Source organism: Candoia aspera, chromosome 7, assembly GCF_035149785.1.
Source record: "Candoia aspera isolate rCanAsp1 chromosome 7, rCanAsp1.hap2, whole genome shotgun sequence".
Classification (NCBI taxonomy): domain Eukaryota; kingdom Metazoa; phylum Chordata; class Lepidosauria; order Squamata; family Boidae; genus Candoia; species Candoia aspera.
The window spans coordinates 57,030,118-57,055,012 of NC_086159.1; the positions used below are offsets into that span (position 1 = coordinate 57,030,118).

The 24,895-nt window shown below is 34.7% G+C and overlaps 1 protein-coding gene across 4 annotated transcripts in view; it reads right to left on the minus strand.

Annotated features, from left to right (window-relative positions):
• The window catches only part of ANKRD26 (ankyrin repeat domain containing 26), a 70,343-nt gene that overhangs the window by 16,578 nt on the left and 28,870 nt on the right, over nt 1-24,895 (minus strand). For 3 of the 4 annotated variants that reach the window (XM_063309517.1, XM_063309520.1, XM_063309519.1), the window contains 14 exons: nt 24,010-24,226; nt 22,878-23,061; nt 17,274-17,420; nt 13,883-14,839; nt 13,281-13,433; nt 12,375-12,550; nt 12,122-12,215; nt 11,763-11,840; nt 10,695-10,829; nt 8,938-9,050; nt 8,206-8,347; nt 4,305-4,595; nt 3,889-4,124; nt 1,709-1,955 (listed from right to left, as the gene is read on the minus strand). In XM_063309517.1, coding sequence (XP_063165587.1) covers nt 1,709-1,955; nt 3,889-4,124; nt 4,305-4,595; nt 8,206-8,347; nt 8,938-9,050; nt 10,695-10,829; nt 11,763-11,840; nt 12,122-12,215; nt 12,375-12,550; nt 13,281-13,433; nt 13,883-14,839; nt 17,274-17,420; nt 22,878-23,061; nt 24,010-24,226 — 3,170 coding nt within the window. The remainder of the gene's footprint in view (nt 1-1,708; nt 1,956-3,888; nt 4,125-4,304; nt 4,596-8,205; nt 8,348-8,937; nt 9,051-10,694; nt 10,830-11,762; nt 11,841-12,121; nt 12,216-12,374; nt 12,551-13,280; nt 13,434-13,882; nt 14,840-17,273; nt 17,421-22,877; nt 23,062-24,009; nt 24,227-24,895) is intronic. The other variant, XM_063309518.1, reaches the window with a different exon arrangement.

Below are 24,895 nucleotides of genomic sequence, written 5' to 3' on the forward strand. Positions count from 1 at the left end.
AAAATCAGTAATTGAGAGATCATGTTTATCACAAGCAATACTTTACTTGGGGGTCTCCGATTAGAATATTTTGGGAAGAATGTTGGACTTTATAAAATGCTTTGTAGTCCTCTGTTTTTTGCTATTAGTTCTATTTTAACCAAACTGTAATATTTAAAAAAGCAGTGTGGGAATGAAAAAGCAGTGATTTGCATACTACTTCCTTGTTCCCTTACCTTTTCAACCAATCCTTATTCCAATTTCCCAGTTCATTTTCTGCCATCCTTCCTTTTCCCTTCAAATCCCATTCATTTACATTCAGATCCCTTTTAAAGACTTTTCCTTTATTACTGCTACTTCCTTTCCTTCCCTTATTTTGGACTAATTTGTTCATTACTGAACTTGCTGTAGGACATTTTAGAGTCAAGAATCTGCTATTCATTTTTTAATTCATTATGTGTGAGCAATTTTTTATACACTTCACTGTTTTGTTTCATTGTTCTTTTCTTACTGCTAAATTAAGTGTTAAACTACAGTACATTTTATTACCAGTTTATGGTGATGACAAACTAGTGGAGAGAATTAAAGGCATTGGTGCTGCTATCATTATCATCTTCATTCATCATCATTGAAGTAAACTGTGGAACTGCCTCTTCCTATCTGCCCACCCCACCAGAGGGGATAGGGTAGGCACACTCCAGGTCCCTTCCCTTAAACAGTGCCATATTGTGGGTCCTCAGAAGCATACCTTTTCTGTTGCATTCTCTGCTCTATGGAATGCCCTCTCCCCTGAAATCCGATAGGCCCCATCCCTTCTATCCTTCAGGAGAGCAGTTAAAACCGGGCTCTTCCCCCAAGCTCTGGGATAGGGTGAGGTCAGGCTGGGATGAGAATGTGGGTTGTATCAGGGAAGTGTGGCTGTGAAGCCACCTTTTTCTGTTTTTATCGCTGTAGGTTTCATATTGTTTTACTGGTTGTAAGCTGCCCAGAATTGTTTTAAGATAGGTGGCTATGCAAATGTTTTAAATAAACAAACAAGCGAACAAACTGAGCAGCAACATAGCTTACAAAAGTTAGCATGTAGTATTTATAGGAAGGAACAGCAGTAAACAGTCATCTTTCACAGAAACATTTGTCTCAGAGTTGGAGTCTTTATTTCTATCAAAAGGGGAATTATATCTGGCAACAGAAGAGCTGCATGCACTTTAAAAGAGGCAGGCATTTTGTGCCTTCTTAAGTAAAATTTGACACTTCATGTTTTCAGTCTAGTCTATGAAGCTACAAACATTTCTTTCTATTACTGCTGTTGCAAAAAAAATGTTTAAAAGTTCCTGTTATTTGTAAATTTTGCATATGAGTTGCTAAAGATGGGACAAGAATTCTATTTCTAAAATTTGCTACAGATTTGGCTCTAAATTTAACTGGTTGACCACAGATCAATCAAATTTGACTTTTTAAAAATTATTCAAAAATTCAATCAATATTTCAGTATTCCACCAGAACCTGCTGTCTATGCATAATTTTATTGTTAAACTTCCATAAAAGAACAACATAAATTAAGATGTTACGTATTTGGGGGGGGCTTGCATTGTTTTTCTTAAAAAAGCACCAAGCCTAAGACAAGGTAAGGAGTTAAAGATCGTTTGCAAAATGAAATAACCGTTCACTTAAATATAACTTAAAGTTAGAGCAGAAATTACAGCTTAGAATGACATTCACAATTACTAACCTTTGCTAAGTAAGCTTCCACTCTGTTTTTTGAGGCTAATGCAGTTCCACTTGTGTTCAGGATTCCTCCTCCAAGGCTAGGAGATCTATTTAATGCTAAATTGCTGCCAAGATTTCCAATCTGAACTGTTTCCAAGACAGGATTTGAAGAAAGGCTGCCACTTATAAAGCTGTTGGCAAGTAATGACTTGCTTTTGTGACGCTCCTGAAAGAGTTTAGCATTGGCTTCTGCTAATTTCTCATTAGCTCTGCAAAAGGTTCAGCAGCAAATCAGCAGTTAAACAAGGTATCATCTTAAAATAACAATACACTTAATTTCCTAAGATGTCAGAACTCCAAACAAAATGTAATGTATCTCTATCCAGGGCTCTAACCAGCCCAGCCAGAGGCTTCATTATCCTGGTTCTAAGTTCTGGAATGGTAATTATAAAAGCAAACCTTGTTTTTTCTCTATCCACCTGACAGTTTGAGCCATCTGTGCTAAAATAAGCTAAACGTCCAGGTATACTTATTAGTCTGAAGCTTGACTGGTACTTAAGGGAGGATTTCTGGAAAGCAGAATAGGAAGTCTTCCTTTTCCTTGATTTGAAATCTCAAACGATTGAAGAGCAAGGGTGGACCAGGACTGGGCAAACCCATGCTTAAGAGCACCCTTACCTATACAAGCTTACCTAGGCTATCACTCTCTGTGACTTTAGGCCATCACTCTCCTGCAGCTCAATCTACCTCAGTCATGGAGAAAAAAAAAAAGAGGGAGTGCTATGTACACTGCCTTTTGAATTCCTGGAGGAAAGGCAGGATACATAGCTAATAAATTTATCAACAAAGCACAAGGAGAGACATTTTTATCCTTAATAGAATGTATCCCCTCCCCCACAAATCCTAATCAAAACCTATTAAAAGTCCTTAATGTAGCAATTTCTTTCCCTTCTATTTTTTTCTCTTTTTCAATTAATGTTCAAGTTTGTAATGTCAATGTTAGTTTTTCCATTTAATTTTCAAAACAAAATATTCTTCTGCATACCTGTGCAAATTTTAAATAGGTAGAAATCAATAATTTATGCAATTGTACAGAAATCAATCATGCATGTGGATGTTCCAGTTTTCCTGACAGTTAGATTTCCAAATTTGGCATTAGAAATTATACATTTAGACCCTTCAAGTGGAAAGGGTAATAAAATTAGTAGAGGACTGCTCAATAATGGGGGTGGATAATGTTATGCTAACTCAAACCTAACCACCACTATATAAGGTAGATGAAATCTATTTACCTCTCTCTCATTCACTGCATGGAAACAGCAAGATTCTGTTCTTTTCATACATTAACTAGTAAAGGTAAAGGTTTCCCTTGACGTAAAGTCCAGTCGTGTCCGACTCTAGGGGGCGGTGCTCATCTCCGTTTCAAAGCCTTGGAGCCGGCGTTGATTACATAAAACACCTTCTCTCCAATTGTAGTTATAGTAAACCTCTCTCCCTCAAAGATGATAGGAGTCTAAAATCAAGTAGTATCCTTGCTTTGGAGGAAACAGTATGTCTGAAAGATACAAGCCTTAGTGTGCATCCCCTGGTCCTAATCCTGTATGTGAATAAAATCCATCTAAAAGATGATAAAATATTGGGGACTTATTTAGGCCACTCTATCTCAATTCAGGTTGTTTTTTTTATTTCTATAGGCTAAACAGAGTTAACTGGATATTTACATCTTTACCAGATTTGTTTTCTTTTAATAAGCTTACACATACATATTTTTATATGTAACTGGAGAATCTTTCCAGAGTATGTGGTTTCTCCATTCTGTTATTTGGATGATAGTACAGAACCACCAATTTAGTATTAGAAGAGGTAACAGAAATGACAGACCTACTGGAATTTATAATTTTAGGAATATAAATATGTCAAAAGGAACTTCATACTTGTAGAAGAACTGTATTCTCAGAATACAAAAAGAGTACAAAAGGAAAGGTTATTTTCCTAACATTATTTAAACAGTTATTTCAAGAAATACTGCTGCTACAATATAATACTTTTGAAATCATTGAGCTGAATGTTTTGCATTGAACAGGTTTCTCTATCATAGTCAGATTGCAACACTGAAGTTGTCTTTTCATACTGGACATTATCTGATCTAAAATAAAAAAATGCAGAAAAAGTTTACAAGAATGTGAACCTTTTTTTACTTACCGATCCAATTTGCTCCCGAAAGACTTCCGTATTTTTAGTTCTTCTGAATACAGTTCTTTATATCTTTCCAATTCTGAATGTGTAGATTCTTTTTGTAATTTGTTATCTTGCTGGCTGTTTTTAAGTTTGGTCAACTCTGATTCTAAATCTCTAATTCTGTTCTCCAATTGATTTCTCAAAGAAGCATTACTAGTAGCTCTTATCTGTTCCAAAGTTTCTTGAGAGGCAGCCTGTGTCTAAGACACAAAATTTATTAATTTAGAAGAAAAATCCTTGCTGTATACTCAAATGTTAATTAGAGCATTAACTGAGAATATATTGCCTGGGTGTAACAACCTGATGAAATAAAAATGGTAAGTAATTTTGTCAATGTAGTAATATAATTAATATTTGTTAATTATTTATAATTTAGTTACCTGCAAAAAGAAATTGACTTCTTCCAGTTTTTGTCTTATTTCTTGTCTAGCTCGTTCTTCGATCTCTCTCTTATACTGTTCCACTTGGCTGAGGTCTATTAAATTACCCTGTACTTGGCGTTTGAGGTTAGCTACTTCTTCTTCTAGCTGCAATTTGCTTTTTTCTAGTTTTTCATGATTCTTATGGAGTATCTTCATAGAAGATAATTGTTCATGTAGTTCACAATTTGTAGACTCCAGCTGGGTGCATCTTACTGACTCAACCTCCAAGTGGCGAGAAAGTTCATCGACCTGAAGAAGCAAGTAATATTTAAAGCAAAAGACTAACAGCTCTTCAAAATAAAGCCCAGAAATAGTTACGTATCTGCTCAGGGATACAGACAGTCCTATCAAATTTGGTGACAGATTTAGAGAGGTAAGGGATAAGTTAACCGAAAGGATATTAACTAAACCTTTATGTTCAAATGATTAAAACAATCTAAAAAATATTCCAAACAAAAGACCAAATACTATTATAAAAGCATCTCTTACTCCTCTGTGAGAAAACAGGAGGTGAAGGTTTTACCTAGAATGACTAATGGAATTAATATATCTATATCTATATCTGCATCTATATCTATAGCTATAGCTACACACACACATACTGTACATACATACATACACATATACACACACCATTTAAAATCGAATATGCACCTTCCATATTTTTTCTCATATGGAGGTTTAAACAGATTCAACCTAAAAATGAAACTCACACTTATTCAACTAAGGTATCTTTATGTCAAGGAGCCCTAATTTTAACAGAATGGCTTGCATCTAAAATTATCCTGAACTCTATTTTCTAGACTATAAAGATACCAGATAGTTGGATAGAGGCTAATATAACACTAATACCTAAAGGAGGTCAAGACTTGACTTTACCAAAAAATTACTACCTGATATCATTACTGACTAATGATACTAAGTTATTTATGATGATTTTAGGTAAGAGAATGAAGATGGCCATACAGGACTTTATTCATAAAGATCAGTGGGGGGTTTTAACTAAAAGACAGCTGAGGGACAAAGTTAGAAATGTATTGGGCATTTTGGAATAGTTAGAACATATTGAAAAACAAACAGCATTGTTCTTGATGCAGCAAAAGCCTTTGTCAATTTGAACTGGACTTTTTTGTTTAAAATTTTGGAAGATATGGATTTTGGTGAGACTTTTATTAAATGGGTAAAATCGATTTACACATCACAAAAGGCCCACGTAATTGTGAATGGGAAAGTAACAAACCTTGTGAGATATAGAAAGGGCCCCTTGCACCACTGTTATTTATTTTAGTTTTCAAGGTATTGAATAGAGACATGAGATGTGATGAGAGAACTGCTGGAGTGAGGATTAAAAGAAAAACATATAAATTAAGGGCATTTGCTGATGATTTTGTGATAATTTTGGAAGATCCCCTGGAAGGAATAGAAATATTAATGGAAAAATTAAAGAATTTTGGGGTAGTAGCTCATTTTAAAATTAATAAGCAAAAGATGGAGATATTAACAAAGAATAGAAAAATAGAAAAAGAAATGGAACTGGTTTTAAGATTGAAAAAAATGGTTTTAAGATTGAGAAAAAAGTGAAATACTTGGGTAACACTATGACTAATATGAATTGTACTGTATCTTATACCAGAATAATTATGTTAAGACACAGAATGAAATTAAGAAGGAAATATTAAGATGGGAGAAATTACAACTGTCATTGTTGGGGAGAATTTCTGTGATAAAAATGAATTTAAATGATGTTTTTGTTTCAAACAGTACCTGTTATGACAACTGATGTACCATTTAAGCAATGGCAGAAAGATGTATCTAGGTTTGTATGGCAAGGGAAAAAGCCAAGGGTTAAATATAAAATACTCCAAGATGCAAATGAATGAGGAGGAATGGGATTGCCTGACTTGAAATTGTATTTTGAAGGCTGCTGCTTGTTTTGGATGAAAGAGTGCGTTCTGCTGAGAAATAAGAGAAATTTAGAACTACAAGGGCATGATTTAAGGTTTGGATGACATGGTTTCTTATGGTATGATAAACTTAAGATTAATGTAGATTTTAAGAATCATTATATCAGAAGTGCCATATTGAGAATATGGAATAGATATAAACCCAGACTGTGCACGAAAATGCATTTATGGATCTCAGCAAAAGCATTTTATAGGAAAGAAACAGCAGGTAAAGAGCAATGGTTAACTTATCAAGAGTTGTTAGAACAAGAGCATGGAGAATGTAAGATAAAGTCAAAAGAACAGCTGGAAACAGGGATTTAGTTTTCAGTGGTTTTTGTATGCACAAAAGTTAAGAGAAATAGTTAAGGTCGATAAAAGGACATTTGGAATTGGGCAGCACAAAACAAGTTGAAGTATGTATAAATGATGAACATGTAATTGCTAAAATGTATAAACTTTTATTGAAATTTGAAACGGAAGAACAAGTGACAGAGTGTATGATAAAATGGGCTAAGAACTTTGGACATAACATATTGATGGAACAGTGGGAAAATACATGGTTAGAAGGACTGATATTTACATTATAACTTAAAAGAGAATTTTTATAAGATGATGTACTGTCGGTATATGACTCCAAAAATATTGTCTAGAATGCATAAAGGTACTTCAAATTTACGTGGAAATGTGGACAACATGGTCATTTTATCATGCCTGATGGACTTCTAAAAAAGCCAGAAAATTTTGGATTCAAATAACAACAGTATTACAAAGAATCTGAAAAATTAATATTCAACTGACACCAGACCATTTTTTGCTGGGATTAATGGATAGACAATTAGAAAAGAGCCATTGAAGACTGTTCTTATATATGATTACTGCTGCAAAATTGTTACATGCAGAAAAATGGAAAGACTTTGAAATACCCACAATCGAGGAATGTTTGGTAAAAATGATGGAACTAGCAGAGATGGCTAAATTAACTTGTTTGCTTAGAGAAAGATCAACTACTATATTTATTAGTGACTGGAAACTGCTTATGGACTTTTTGCTGAAAATAGAAAAAACTGAACTTGTGTTTTTTGGATTTGATAATTAGAAAGGGTAGATTATGGAAAGAAGGAAATTACGATGTAACTTTAGAGAATGAGAGTAACATATAAATGCATTTCTAGCCTCTGTTAAGATCAGAAGCCACTTCTTTTTATCTTTTTTTCCTTCCTTCCTTCATCTTTTTTCTTTTTCTATTTACTTATCATTTTTTCCTTTTATTCCCTTTCCTTCTTTGTTCTTTAAAGTTGTATTGTTTTTACTTAAAAAAACCTTATTTAATAAAAATTAATTTAAAAAACAGTATCCTTCCATTTATGGAACAGACTTATATTCACCAAAAGCTTTTATGAACTGAAGCAGAAAAAGGAAATCAAGCTGATATATCTATCCTTCTTCCCACTGAATAAATAAAGGTTTGCAGACCATCTCTATCTCAGGTCACCGGATAGTTTGTAGAACAAATTAAAACATAATAATAATAAGAAACAACAACAGCAAACCAAATGGAACTCTAAAAAAGGCAGCCCAAATCACCACTACCCACCTAAATGAAAGGTTTTGACTCATTATAGAAGGCCAAAAACCAAGGAGCCCAGTGTAGGCTCAGAGCGAGTTGTTCTAAAACCTTGGGGCTCCCATGGAAAAAGACTGCCTCCAGGTCCAAGCCTAAGCAGCGCCTCACAGAAGAAGCATTTTAAAGGGGGAGTCTCTCAAATAATCCAGTTTCACACCATAGTTTTTTATAGCTGATGACCAGTACTATGAATTAGGCTTGGAGCTTATCATTCACTACTGCAATGACCATACAGGGGTTATCATGTAAGAGTGGGATTCAAATGAATTAAAGTAATAGCTGGACATACCTTTTTTCTTAGTTTTCCAATTTCAATGTCAATTTCTGAATATTTATTCTTCATTTCTCCATGTAAGCTGATTTGAGATGAACTCTCTCCACTTTCATACTCTTTTAACTTCTTTTTAGCTGTTTTTAGAAGTTTTTTGATTCTGTAAAGGAAAATAAATTTTACAGCAATTGTTTAAAACATTCTATAGATGCTATTTTTACCTCACCAAGAAAGAATTCTACCTGGCTGAGCAACTGCAAAAAATGTGAAAAGGAATGACTTGTTATTTTCAGATCTTGTTCATTACTCTACAAATAGCCACTGCAAAATTACCAAAAGTTTGGTTTGACTTAGTTTTTCAGATACTGTACATGCATTAATTAATTAGTAATTCACATAATAGTCTGTACTGCTAAAGCAAACAATATTCTCTTCATGTTTCTATCAACTGTGGTATTGCATCCATTTTGCAGCAAAACTACCATTACTACCACTGTAGTTAATTCATTTTGGGATTATAATTCTACTAATGTAGAACTCAGTATCTATTCATTTATTTTTTAACACCACGCATAAAAGCTAGTATAAGTCAAGATGTAGTACATAACATGCAGGAAAAAAAGCAACAGAAACAAGGATATTAGCTTTTAGATATAAGACTATTTCAATCACAATAATCTTAAACATATTTAAAATAAAAATTCTATGAACAGAAAACATCTACTATTTTCACAACAGTGAAAATCTTACCCATGATATTCTTTTTGTAATTCGCTGTTCCTTTTCATTTCTTGTTCTAGTCGCATTTCCACTGATCGTTTCAATTCTAGTACCTTCTTTACTTTTTTCTTTTCATTCTCAAACTGTAAAAGAATAAGAATATAACTTCCAGACCTGACAACATTTAAACAATGTATGTTCTGATGCACAGATGAATCTCTTGGAGAGGGTATTTCACCTTGACTTTGAGCTTTGTGAAAAAAGGTGACTATACTGAAATATATTAACGTTCCTATTTGTTCCCATAATTTTCAAAATTACAGCCTTACTACCAGATTTCTCCAGGTTTTAAATGAGCATCCTGATGCAATTGTGTAGCAACAATCTCTAAGAAAGTTCCAGTGTTGGTAAAATTGCCTGGAAAATATCAGCTCTGCCAAGAGGCTAAAGCTTGTATTATGAAGAAAATAAGATAATTTGGAACAATATTTTGGGTTTTCATGAGCTACATTTTCAGTTAAGTTTTTTTGAAATACATTGAGCTGTAAAGGCTAATAGCATGCCAACCCATGCCAAAAAGGATTAAAATCCCTTTTACTATCCATCAGTGACCCTTGAGACCAAATTACTAATGCTTGTTGCAATTACAGTATTTTAGGAGATAGAGAAATCTTGGGAATTGGGACAGATCTTAGTTTTACTTTTGCTTCACCCAGCTCTTGCCCTAAATAGTTTTGTGCCCATGTTTTGCAAACTGCATTACCTAAATGACTTGGGCAGGTGATTGAAATATTTAATGTCAAAGGCACTTAGATATCTGTCTCAACTCCAGATATTTCTTTTACACTTATGTGTCAAATTCAGAATGAAGTGTAATTTCTTATCAATTTTGTACAACAATGCAAATTTTATCAGATTCGTCCCCAAACTGCAAAATTCAGGCATCTAGACCTTTATTTATTTTCTTGATTTGATTTAAAGGCAAGAATTTAAAGGAGTCTAGCCCCTGCATTAACGTTTCCCTGTGTTTTGTTAGTACTGTGTCTTTGGGAGAAGTCACAAAGGATAAGGAGTGAAGGAAACTATTCTCAACTTCTTTCAGTTCCTGCAGAAGTAACTGTATTGTATTGTATTTATCTGAACCTTATTAAATATTGTTTTACTTATTTATGATCTTTCAAATTTCCCAGTACAAACACATTAAATTATTTAAAAATAAAAGCAGTATGAACCTATCAACTAGGCAGGGTAAGCAGATAATATGAAAATATAAAAAAAGAAACATTAACTGCCCTATAAAAATATAAATCCCTACCAGCTGGTACAATCAATGAGAGAAAAGACTAGCCACACTTTTAGGGCATGATGTCCCACAATCTGAGTCAGTTGTGATTGCTTGTTTCCTCCAGCTCAAGAATGCTTCCATATTAAATGAGATACAGATGAACTTCTAGTTCTAATCTTATGCATACAGGGAGATATAGACAGAAATCCCTAATGCATTCTGGAACTAAGGTATTTGGGCCTTATTTATTGCTTGTTGGTTAGATTTATACCCTCCTCAGGAGCTCATATAGTATTTCCTTCCTCCAATTTTCCCTACCACAACAATCCTGTGAGATAGTTTGGGCTGAGAGACAGCGACGACCAAAATCACCCAGTGAGTTTCCCATGGCTGAAGGTGGAATTAAACTTCACTTTCCCCAGTCCTAGTCTGATACCTCAGCCATAACACCAATTGTTTTTTCATCATTTCCAACACAGTGAATTGCTGATACTGAACCTACCTGAGATATTATTTCTGTCTTTTCCCTATCAAGCTCAGAAAGGCGAATCCCAAGTTTTGATTTCAGTTTCAGTTCTTCTTCCCACATATTGTGAGCATCTTGTGCAGTTACTGAAAGCATATTTTCCTTCTGGACCTGTGGAGCAATTGAATTGCTTCTGAATAAAAAATATTACAGAGGAACCCTTGAAATAGCCAAGACACTGTTATGTAGAAACAGAATCCAATTCAGATAACAAAGAGTGCACTTCTGAGGAAGAAATGGCTAATACTAATTTGAAAGAGAATTTACATCCCTACTTTATTTCCTAAGCTATATATGTTTCACTGAATGCAAAATAAAACTAGTAAGAAACTGTTTTTCACAAAAAATGGAATTTAAAAGTTGGCAAGGAATGTAGTTAAAAAAAACTCCAAGTCCTCAAAAGAGATTTTTAAAATAGTAAAGCAAGTCTAAAAAGTATATTTAATTAATAATCACAATTAAAACAATAATAATAAAATAACACTGCATGGCTGCTGCTTTCCTCCATGTCTGATGACATTCAAAGCAGGTAGTTCTGACTATGCTACACCAGCTACACCACTTTCCCAGAAATTACTGATAATAAATATATGCACACCCATGTTCCCTCTTTATTCTGCATGGCCCTTATGCAGAAAGTGCTCCCAAGAGCACTGAAGCTCTTAGGAATCCAGGAACCATCAGCTACTAATCCTTTGTTTCCTGTGCTCGTTCACACATTCTGAATGCCTATAATAATCTTGCTTCAAGTTCATTTTAGTTCCCTGTATTTGTGAAAAAAAAACTGAAAGCTATACTTTATGTCCATATGAGACACCCAAACTGCACAGCCAGTGCAGTTCTCTTAATCAAACTCTCTGATATCTTATGATTCTAGTACTGATCCTTCTTGAGCATTTTATCTATATAATGATTAGCAGAAATCAAAGGGAATGATCTACAAGTGAAATGTGTCAATTTTCTTATATGTGAATTTTCACTGTCTTGAAAATACCTCTCTTCATTTTATCTTTACTGGTATAATAAAAAAAATATTCAGACTACCTGGTGATTTAGTTGTTCCTCTAGACTGACCTTTGCTGTTTGTAAGCCAGTTATTAATTCCTCAAGACGATTATGAACCTAGATCACCCCAAAAGTAATTAAGAGTCATTATGTAAGTTGTAAAAGTCTTCAGACTAAAAAAATTCTCTAAGGATCTTTTTACTTATTTACATTCTTTATTTTTGTTACATTCACGATTTCAATAATCCTTTAATTTATATATGACCTCTGAAAATGAAGGAAACTAATTCACCATGCTGTAATAGCTGTCTGAAATACTGTATTTTTATAAATTATAAAACACAGTAAAGGAATCACAGATGAAATCTTCTTTCCCCAAAATATTATGGCTAACTTACAGAAGCACTATCCTGTAGGTCTTTTTGAAGTATCTCAATTCTATTAGTTTGCTGGTTCGTTGTAGCTTCCAATCTGGCATTTTCTATTTCAAGTCTTAAAATAAAAACACACAGCCTCAAAACAGGATACAATGTAACTATATTTCTTCATTTATGTGTTTCTAAGTTTCTATACCATATAGTAGCATAAATTGCAGAAGAATTTTGTATTAATTCTCATAATTTAGTATATTTAAATTTCAGCATGTTTTACCTCTGTATGTGCTCTTCTAATTGTTTTATAGCATTACTTGCTCCTGATGATGCTAATAGAAGATCCTGTAGTTTCTGAGATGCCACACTTGCTTCACGCTCCTTAGCATCCAAAGCATGTCTTAGTTCATGAGCAGATCTTTCACAGTGGATATTCTGTTCTTCTGAATCTTGCAGCTGTAAAATTTGAGAGCCAATTCTTAGCCAGAATAGGTGCAATGTGCTCCTTCCATGACATATCCTACCAAAGTCTAGTCACCTCATAATGGACTCCTGTAGTTTCTAAATCTCCTTCAAGGGCATCCCTATACAGGGCACACTGCAATAATCTTATCAGGAGGTAACTAGCACATGGATCATAGAAGCAAGATTAGATGCGTCCAGGAAGGGACGCAGCTCATAAATCATGCACAAAAGGCAATAGGCACTTCTTGTCAAACAGCATATCCATATCTGATCCTTTAGGGGAAGAACGAAGTCGGAAAGGTCCCTTCCCATCTGCTGAGATCTCCTCCAACCAGAATGTCCTCAAACTTTTCAAGACTTAGTCCACAATCTGGCTCAAGCAGGAACTCAGTAAGCTCCGCATACTTGAGGATGGAAAAGAGAAGAAACCTGGATATTATCTGCATAGAGAGGGCACCCAGACCCACAATTCTTGATAATCACTCCCACTGACTGCATAAAGATGCTGAATAGCATGGGGACAACATAACCTTTATGCATCTCACACTGTAAAAGCCACAGAGCAGAACAGTATTCTACTCTCTGGAAGCTACTCTCAATGTAGGAACAGAACCATGGCAAAGCTATTTCAAAAGCTACTCCATCACAACGTCTTAGATGTGATCTGTTCTGCTCCCGTAGTTGAAGATATAAAGCATTTAGTAAACTACTCTAAGCATACCTTACATTTTATCCTTTCTATTTCCTTCAGGAGTTGCTGTTTATCGTCCTCCAAGTCAATACGATAACGTGTTGAAACTTCCAGCGAAGCTTCTGACATGGATTGCTTTTTAAGAGAATCTGCAAGTTCTTGCTGCAGTTGCCTTATTACACTCTAAAAAGATTTTTTTAATAAAATAATTCATACCAAATAAACTGAAATGACTGCATTTTAATTTAACTAAGTAATATTTATAATAGATACAAGAATGTTCAATTACATATACTTATATGGGTTTGTGCATGTCTGTATATGTCTCTGTGTATATATACCTGTATATGGGTATAGATTTCTTTCCTAATCATATCAGCTGGAGCAATGAACAGCCATTTACTAGCTGAAGGAATGCAAAGATTTAAAATAACTTTGCAGAGTGCTCAATTTTACATACACAATCCAATAGCTGTGGTATAAAACTGCAATATTTCACTTCCTTTTAAAGTCCATCATTACCATATTCAAATAATATAGTGTCTCTGACAGAAAACTGAGCTTAATTTAGAGATCTGTATCTTGAAAAATGATTGCATCAACGGAACTGACAGAACATAAATTATGCTTACCTCTCTGTCTATTTTGTCTGTTTCATATTTAATGACTTGGTCCTTTAAATTATTACATTTTGTGATTAATTCCTTATTTCTCTCTTCCATCATCTGAACTTGCTTTTCAGTATCAGCTCTGAGTTTATTAAAAATATCATTGAATTTGTCTTGAACATCAGTCACAACTTTTTCTTTGATAATGCCCTTGTTCTGAAAGTCCTCAAATTGTTGTCGAAATAAGAGGTTTTCACTTTGGAGCTGTGCTAAACGTTCTTGCATAGATTCCTGTTTTATTATGTATTTGCTTATTTGATCCTTTGCAACTTGCTGTGCATTTTCAAGTTCTTTCACTTGGCACTGTGCCTGGTTTAGATCTCTTTGAGTATTATCTAACAGCAAGTTCTTTTCTCTGAGATTGTGAGTTACGTGGTGAAGCTCATTTTCTAGACTATTAGTTTTACTTTCAGCTTTCCCTAACTGTTGAGACATGCTACTATTTATTTCTCGCAGAGTACATATATCATGATTCAATTTGTCTTTTAAGCGGAGCCATTCATCACGTTCTCGCTGAAGCAATCGTTCAAGATCATTTTTTGTTACCTGACAACGGTCAAGTTCCTGAACAGTAGAACCCAAACGAGAGCGCAGTGAATCAAGTTCTATTTCCAATCTTTCTTTATTTTCTTTTATATGTTCCAATTTGGATGCTACCATTGCAACCTCTGTTTTCGATACATTCATCTGTCCATTGTACTGAAAAACTGTTTGAGTCAAAGCTTCTTCATTTAGTTTCAGTTCTTTTTTAAGTTCTTCGTTTTTTTCTTTCAAAGTTTCATTTTCTTCTAAATATTTGCTTTCTTCCTCCTGATGCCGAATCCTTATATGATCAAGTTCTAATTTTAATACAGCAAGTTCATCTTGGAGTATTAGATTTCTATGTAATAATTCTTTTTCATGGTCATGATTATCAGTCATCTGAATAATTAATAAGCAGAAGAATAAATAAATAAATTCATAGAATCCAGAGATGTTAGTATATTCTAGGAGATCAGACAAATTTACGCTGGATAAAACTATTCAGAATGGCTAAATATAACCTCCAGTAATGGACACATTATGTCTCTCAGTACCAGTTCCTTCAAGAGATGATGTGAAAGTTGCTGATATACTTGCATCCTGCTTGTGGCTTTCTAGCCTTTTCATCAGACACCTTGAGAACAGAAATACGGATAAATAGTGTTTTGCCTGAACGATAACTGCTTATTATTATATGGCACAACAGATATGCCATAGTATGACAACTATGTATTTTTTTTCCCAAAATAATATACTTACAAATTTTCCTAATTTTAATCAATTTTAGTATATCATTGAGGTCATTTAAAGCGAAAAGGTTACAAGAACCTTTCATTATTTTTAAGTCTCTTTAAAAGGGCCTGTGACATGTATCCGTATTGTATGTATCAAAAAGAGGATGTTAAAATTATATTGTTGCAATACAGGCAATGTGTCATAGGAAACACCCACTTGGACCCAACTTCCTCTGACATTTACCCATATGGGAACTAACAATAGAACTTCATCCAAAAATACTTTTCCACATACATTCTTCATGCAATTGAGAAAACAGATGAAGTGAACAAAAAATCATCCCTTGCACAAAAGAAGCAATGAGAACTGATCTAGAAACCACCAATTGAAGACCTGTAATAAATTTCGCACAAAAGATGAGGTTACAAATATTATAGCAGCTTTTTTTAGAATGTTTTAAATGTTTATTATACATGCAAACATTCTAATTTCTCTTTTAGGAACATACTTGCACTAACTCAGTGCATATTTTATATTATATAAACAAACCTATATCATAATAAGATATCAGTCCTTATCTTCTAACTTATAATTTTTTTTGAAAAAAAAAAGTACAAGATAGTGAAGGTAAGTTCATAAGGCCAACAAAGTTATGTTTCACATTAAAACTAATTTCCAAAAATGATATTCCATGAGTTTTGGAACCTGCTATTTGTTACAGAGGGCCAAAGCCACTATGTGTCCAGAACTAGCAGCATAATTTTTAAAATCTTCAACAATTGGATATCTTCCACTGCTATATTTCAAAAATACATTCATGGGAAAATGCATTAATTTAACTAATGAGAGGCTGTTTTTAAACAAAATCCTCTCAGAATCTCAACCAAAGTTTTATTTATTTATTTATAAACCACATTTATAAGGCCAGCCACCTCATAATCTGTCTACAGATTTTGAGAGAGAACTGAACTACAAAAAAGCAAGTAACAAATTCCTCTTATATTGTGCCTTTTTCTTTAACATTTATGTGAAATGTGTTCCATGCAGATTATACTCACAAAGTTTTAAATAGCTAGGATGAATATTTTAAAAAAAATGATTAAAATTAACTGTAGGGTAAGAAAAAGTCTCCTTTGAGTCAAGCTTGACTCCTAGTGAATTCATGGTGACATCTATGCAGTTATCTTGGCAATAATGTGAAGAAACGTTTGCTACTGTTATCTACTGAGATGTTTTCTAATTCCCTAATCTAGTCTATGGTTAATATTCTCTGTCTCACATCCAAAGGTTCATCAAGGTTGACTCAGCTTGTCTTCCAAGACTGAACAAATTCAGCCACATGCTTTTACCTAATGAGGCCATAAAACAAACAGCTCTTCTCTTAAATAATTGAAAAATATATTACAGTATCTTATAAATACTGTTCCCTAAATTACATCATCATCAAAACAGATGGAGTACAGGAGAATTTTGCATATAAACAAATAATTTGATTAGTTTCAATTATGAATGCTGATCCTCCTTGATTTACAGGTTTAAATAAAAACTACAATTTAAGTTTTATTTATTTATAAAATTATATCCTGCTTCACATATTCAGATACTTCAGATATTCAGGTAGTTTACAATCTCTCCACCCCCCACAATACACAGTACATGCAAATATATAAATTTAAGGACAACCCCCCAAATTAACCAATTAATGGAATCAATCAATGAAGCAGTCCTGTCACCCTTAGTGTCTATACATTTTGTGCCAAAAAAAAATCCTATGAGCCTTCTTAACAGTCATTAGGTTGGAGGGATCACATAACTTAAGAGGCAAGGTGTTCTAAAGCATGAAGCAGGCACTGAGAAGGCCTCCAACCCCTTCCCCTCATGTAGAATGAGAACCCTTAGCATCTCTTCCCTGGACACAGGATGGGTTGAAAATGGCAGAGATAGTCCCACCCTATGTAGTATCTGGGAGCTGAACCACATAAAGCTTTATGTAATGACCAGAACTTTGATTTGGGCACAGAAGCAGATTGGTAGCCAACGCAATTGAAAATACTTGACATGCACTTCAATATTTTCAAATATTTGGCAAAGTGGATACCTCTGAGTGTTTAGTAGCTACTTTCTTTGATTCTTCTTCTAATTCCTTCTGCCTCCAGAAATGGGTATTTAAAATATCTTCTTGTAGAGCTCTGGCATTTTGTTCTTGACAGAGTTGTCTCTGTGTTTCATTACGTTCTTCTTCAACCTACAAAAATATCAGTCTTGTAGCAAACTAACACATGAATCAATTTATTATGGTATACATTTTCATGGACCAGAAGCCATTAAATTAGATGCAATCTAACTATTAAGCTGAGCTGACAGATTGTTTCTGTGTATACAGCCATAGACACAGGAAACGAAGTTATATTAAATCAGAGGAGAACACAATGTAATATACTGACAGGCTGTTTTGAGAAACCAACTATACAGACCAACTAAATAAACAGATAAATAACACTGTTAGACATACTGTGTAATGTAATTACTAGGAAGATTGGAAAAACTCTTAATAAACAAGTCATTTTGGCAGCAATATGATAGTCATCATCTGCAGCTTAATAAAATGAGGGCCTGAATTTTTCTAGTCACTTTAGTCCTGGGGCTGTTCTATACAGATACCTTATGAACATAAAGTCATCTTAACCATGAAAATAATTGACAAAGTATTTATTCATGCTAACAATATGGGTAGAAACTGTATATAAATAATTGAGTATAAGATGAAGGCCTAATCTTCTTATATTTTATAAAAAATAATAGTTTCAATCTTATGTAGCACCTTCATTTAGAAGAAAAAAACACAATCTTCTGATGAGATTTTTTTCCAGTATTTATTCTTCTGAATAAATCACAAAAGAAAGATTGTATATTGATTTTAGAACAAGCTTACCATTTGTCGAACAGCATTCACAAGGCTTTGTAACTCTTGAGGGGTTTTAGTAAAACCTACATCTATTGCACTTGGTGGGAAATTAATCTTTAAACCATTTTCTTTCACAGGCGGAACGGAGAAGGAAAAGCTAGGAAGCAAACTTCTCTGATAACTAGTAGGTATGTTTTTTCTGACCAAAGGATTATAAGCATTAGAGCTTCCCAAAGGAGGACTGGAGAATAAAGAGCTCAATTCCTGATTAGGCTGATCAGAATTTTTCATTATATAAAACTCAGGATATAGTTGGTAGTTAGCCTCAGCCTCCATTATGATACTTCTATAAGTAATCTGAACAATTTGTCATTTTTAGTAATTTGATTTGGTGTTGCCCATGTATTTTTTGAGCCGCCTGAATATTCTTCATTATGCTACCCTACCAAGGCAGTTATTGCTCACTTTAACAGACAAGATATCAAGCAAAAGACCCTCAAATTTGCTGCTTCCTCAGTATCAAAAGAAGAAACGGACAAAAAAAAATTATTAAAATTGAATTCATGCAGAGTATGCCCCTGCTGTTGTTTAAGGAGTGAAAACATTAAAATGTGGATAAATGCTGCAAAACTGCTTATTACAGAACTGCCATATCCACATCTCCTTGCTTCAGCTGACATCATAAACAACATAATGTCTCTATGTAATTATGAGGTCACTAAAGTTCTTTTAAGTCTATTTTCTTTTCGTTCTCAAAGCTTTTTCTTGATTAAAAGCAAAATGCATCAGAAAGATCTGCATTTCCAAATAAACAACATTTGCTTAATTTTTTAATTAGTTTTTTAAAAGGGAAAAAAGGATAAAAATGAAGTGCCTACTTAATTTTCGGCCAACTTGATATCTGACTGATCAAAGAAACATGGTTAAATAGCAGATTAAAAAAAATTATATAATGGGTGAACAGCAATTTGTAATAAACTCAGAAGTATGCAGTTCAGCTCTATGATTAACTGTTATTTTTTCCACATAATTTACCAATTTCTAAACAGTCTAGACCCTTCCAAAAACCTTGAAAAAGCAACAAGTCAAATCACTAGGGTCCCTCCTTGACATAGCAAGTGTAATGGAGTAGTTCCTTGCATTTACTCCTGTCAAAAGATAAGTCCCTGGCCAATGGAACCTCCACATGCTTTTCCTGCCAGATCTAATGGGGTGGGCTGATGTAATCAAGGAGAGGAAGCCCTTCAGATAAATATAAATAGATAAATAAAATTTCATAAATATTTGAATAAAATTTCATAAATATTTTTGGCTATATATGGCAGTACTAAGACTCTCAAAGGGGCAATGAATTCAGTATAAAATTGGTAACTGTATCAGTCATACTTCAAAATATGACAGAATGGGTATGAGGCCATAATAAAATTCATAAATCCCATTCTGGCTTAACTTCTACTTTTAGCCCCTCTAATGTTTCTCCTAAATCAAAACTTGTAACTTTGGTCAACTGCATTGTAATGGAATACTTCTTATTCGCAGGAGCATTATTTTTTGCCACATACTAAGTAAATCATGGATAAGGCAAAAGCCCTTTATCTTGCTTTCATGCTTGTGCCGGCTGGTGTAAGACCCTACCTAACGTGATGCTGGGTCTACCAAACAGAAAGTGTCCCAGAATAAGAGTTTCACTGAGAATAGGATATTGTCATAGAATGGATGTCATAGGGCAGCTGTGATAAAAAGATGGGTATTTTCTTCACTATTCACATTTATTTCCTTGGCTGATTAAATCTCTGCAGTGTTTGTCTCAAGGTGACAAGAAAACTTCCATCAAAAGGCTCACTTTTGTTCTGGGGACATTCTGCCACATCTTTGATGTATCCTCCTGGGTGCTCGATTGTGTGCTTTTATTTATTCTAGGCCTTACTAACAAATTGAACACAGACGAATCACCAGACCTTGATGGCATCCACCCAAGGGTTATTAAGGACCTTAATGCTGAGACTGTGAAACTCCTAACTAAAATATGCAACCTATCTCCATACTCAGCCACTGTTGTTGAGAACTGGAAGTTGGCTAGCATAACTCCAAGTTTTAAGAATAGCTCATGGGGAGATCCAGGAAATTGTAGGTCTGTCATCTTAACATCTGTTCTGAGGAAGACAGAAACTTTAAAGATAAAATTAGCAAGCACTGTTGACACGGGCCTTGCTCAAGGATATCCAACATGGCTTCACTAAGGAAAGGTCCTGTCTACCAAAATTTATTGAAGTTTTTTTTAGGATGTTAATAAACATGTGGATAAGGGTGAGCCAGCAAACATAATTTACTTAGGTTTTCAAAAAGCCTTTGATAAAGTCCCTCATCAAAGACTTCTCAGTAAGCTTAACAGCCATGGAATATAAAGGGCAGGTCCTCTTTTGGATGAGCAACTGGGTAAAGAATAGCAAACAATGAGTAGGAGTAAACCGACATTTCTCACAATGGAGGGATATGACAAGTGGTGTTCCCCAGGGTTCTGTCCTACGGCTGGTGCTTTTTAACATATATAAATGATCTGGAAGTGGGTGTGACTAGTGAAACAGCAAAATTTGCTGAAGACATTAAATTGTTCAGAGCAGTAAAAACAATAATGGGTTGCAAAGAGCTCCAAAGAGTTATCTGCACATTACGGGACTGGGGATTGGCTGTCAAAATGGTAATTGTCATTCAACATGAGCAAGTGTAAAGTAATGCATACTGGTGCCAAAAATCAGATCAGAACTAGCAGTGACTGATGAAGAAAAGAGATCTTGGGAGTAATGGTAAACATTTCAATGAAGGTGTTGACACGCAGTGTAGGCCAACAGCATGTTAGGCATAATAAGAAACAGCACTGAAAAGAGATATGCCAATATTATAATGCAATGGTGTAACTGCATCTGGAATATTGTGTGCAGTTCTGGCTGCTGCACCTCAAAAAGGATATAGTGGAACTAGAGAAGGTTCAGATGAGGGGAACTAAGATGATCAAGAGGTGGAATAGCTTTCCTATGAGGAAAGGTTGTAACATTTGGGGCTTTTTAGTCTAGAAAGGAGGTAAATCAGACTGGACGTGACTGAGGTGTTCAAAATTATGCATGGTGTAGATAAAGTGGACAAGGAAAAGCTATTTTTCCTTTCCCAAAATACTAGAGGTTACCCAATGAAATTGAAACCTAGAAGAATCAGGACAGACAAAAGGAAATGTTTTTTTACACAACACATCATTAAATTTAGGAATTTGCAGCCACAAGATGTGGTGCTGGCTACTAGACTGGCTTGCTTCAAAAAAACAGGCTGGACCAATTTATGGAAGTCACAGGGATCAATGGCTGTTAGCCTTGATAGTGTAACTGCCGCTGAAAGCCATCTGCTGGGAAACTAGTGGGCTTCCTTGTGCAGTTGGTTGGCCACTGTGAGAACAGACTGCTGGGCCAGGGGTCTGATCCACTGCTAATCCTTAGGTTCTTATGAGAAAAAGAAAGATATAGATAAATAAGCAGCCAACTAGCTAACTAGTTATAGCAAAAAATCAATCTGGGACAGAAAGCCTGAGAGCCATCACATAATAGATTAAGGGAAAAATATCCCCCCTAAAGTCTTTCGAAGTAAAAAAGGCAGATCACCACAGAATTAAAAAAAAACTAATCCTAAGTTGTGTTTTTGTATATGTAGATTTTTTACATTTACCTGGTTTTTCTAAAATTTCAACCATAATGCTGGCTGGGTGACTTTGCGCCAGTCATGCTCTCTCAGCCCAACTCACCTCACAGGGTTGTTTGTTGTGGGGAAAATAGGAGGAGAAAAGAGTATTAGGTATGTTCGCTTCCTTGAGTTATTTATAAAAAAAACTAAAACAAATCAACAAATAAAAATGTTATTTATTCAAGTATAAAATACTCAAATAAAGGGGACTTACTTCTGAAAATCACATTACAGTAGTCCTCAGTTAACTATGGCAATTGCGACCAGAATTGCTGTCACTAAGCAACAGTCATAAAGCATGACATCACATGATGCATGTTGGTTAGTGACAGCAGTTCCAGCAGTTCCAGCAGTCCCGATTGCCATTGCTAAGTGAGGACCTCATGTGAATGCAACTTCCAACTTCCTGCCAGCTTCCCAGTTGATTTTGCTTGTGGCAGGGAATGTGGAAAATTGTGATCATGTGACTGCAGCTGTGACATTCAAATTGCGAGACGGGCACCGACTGTCTGAATTGTGATTACGTGACCATGGAGATGCTGCAATGGCTGGAACTCCGAGGACCAGTCGTAACCACCACTCATTCAGTGCCGTTGTAAGTTTGAACAGTCACTGAACAAGTGGTCATTAAACGAGGACCACCTGTATAAGTCAGTTTATATTAAAATGAAGGAAAAAAAGTGTAAGACTCTTACCACAAAATGTATTTCTGTCAATCAATATGAGTCCCAAGCAATATTTCCCACAAATGTAGACTACTTTAGGACTCTCACAAAACATTTGCCTTAATTCCCTTTCTTCATGGTCCCTTTTTCACTCCCCTTCTATTAGCAGGGTAGCCATGAAGGTGCTGCTGTCCTGGAGTGGCTGTAAGTTTTCTCAAGGAACTGCCAGCAAAGGATTTACCCAGATAAGGACCGTCTCCTATGAAGGATAGCCCTGGCCTTTTTAGGAAGTATGCTGTTCAAGAAGCTCTAAAAAGTGCATTAAGTTTATTTAAGAAAAGTTGATTATTAGAAAATATATGAAAATATTTTCATAATTTAAAAAAATGCTTTGATTTAACCTAACCTGTTTCAGGTGGGTTTTGAGTGTTTTTAACTCCATTTCTAGGCTTCTCAGCATTAATTCAAGCTGTTGTTTTTCTTCCATCTGTGTACAGTACTGCTCCTCTTTCTTCCTTAACTGTTCTTGGTTTTTCTCATATAGCATTTCAGTACCCATTCTTTTTTCTTCTTCTTGTTTCAAAGAAAATCTGGAATACGTGAGTAAACATTTAAGATACATTTGAGCAATAAATATATAAAAAGCTAGGATACGTATGTTTAAAATGGAACTAGGACTGCTTACTTGCTCGGGCTCCAATATCTACACTGAACTAGCAATTTGCACATATACAATACATACACAACCACATATGTAAAATCAGAGATTGCACAATTTGGCCAAAGTATTATCAGTACAGTGAAAATATGACAAATTGAAGTGTATATGTTGAAGCTAACAGTTATTCTGAAGACTTCCAGTAACCTTTATACAATGGAAACTGCTGATTTTAGCAGCTAAAAGCAAGATTTTCAGAGTCTTTAACCATAATTATTGAAAGGGAAATTATGTTACAGAAGTCTTGACAAGTGGCTATGTTTAGTTTAGTACCCAATTTACCTCTGAGTTTTTTAGGGTCCGGATGTCTTGATCCTATTGCTAACCATGCACTGTTGGGTTTTCCTGAGAAAGGAAGCTGTGCAGATATTCTAGACTTGTTTTATAAAAGCCTTTCTCAAGCTATAAGAAGCCTAATATGCTAGTTGCAGATAAAAAATACGTAATACTTGAAAAAACTTGATACATGGACTATGACAAAAGAATTTAAATACAGTCTTTTTTTCTCTCATTTAATTTCCAATGGGTACATTTTTTTTCATCACAATTTCAAACTTTCTTTTATTTCAGCCAATGCTGCATGGTTTAACAACCAAACAGAATGCTGGGCTATTGTTACACCTTGCTCCAAACGAAGACAAATCGTTCAGCAGAAGTAATTCTAAACATCAAAATGTTGTTATGCAGTCTTATAATATTATTCCTTTTTAAAAATGAAGCATATAATTTAATTGATTCAATTTGCTTTAATGTTTCTTTAACTTTAAGAAAATGTTGGCTAAATTATACAAGAATCAACTATTCATTTAAAAGCTCTTACTTGAGATTGGTGATATCACTTTCATATTCTACTTTTTGATGATCCAATATAGATTTCAGTTCTCTCATTTCTTCCCGAATTTTTTGCCATTCATTTCTCTCATTTTCAAGTTTTTTAACTTTTTCAAGCAATTGAGAATAACGACCCTTCTCATGTTCAATTAGCCGTTCATATCCATGAAATATATTCTGAATTTTCAGGAGACTTACAGAATCTGCTTTGGAAAAAAATACCATGTGTTAGTATTATTTATCCAAAATGTTATTTGATTAAAAAAAAGAATGACACATACCATCTCCTGAAAAAATGCTCAAAGGTTTTCCTTAGCAGTAGCTAAGGAATAGCCAATGGTTCTGTCACAAAGAAAGAAGCAGGTTCCAATTACTTTTTTAAAAACTACATGGACAAGTTTATTTAGCTTTAGGACAAACTTACTCAAAATGTGGATTACAATCTCTGGGGAAATCATGAGCAAATTTGGACGTATTTGGAGATATTCAAACTGCAGGGCTCTTCAGACATTCTGGAGGAACCCAAAGTTGACAAAGCCACCTTCCTACAATAGCAAAGAGCATCGAAATCCTGTTTCAGGAAGTCCTTGGAACCCAAGAATATAGAAAGGCTGTCCAGAAAAGTCACTGCAGGATCAGTTCCAGGGGATCTGTCAGGTCACCATGATGCTCAAATCTGTTAAAAGGACTAGGCCTACCAGATAGCCTAGGATGAAAACAAGCTCCATATTCAAACTTTCAGATTTGCGTATCTTCCTTCGGCCCCTTCTTTCCCTCTCTCCTTCCCTTGGCCTTTTCCAAGATGCTTTCCCCATCTCATTGCCTTTCCCTCCCTGCTTTGGAGGCTTTTGCTAAAGTAAACTCAAAGTTGCCAA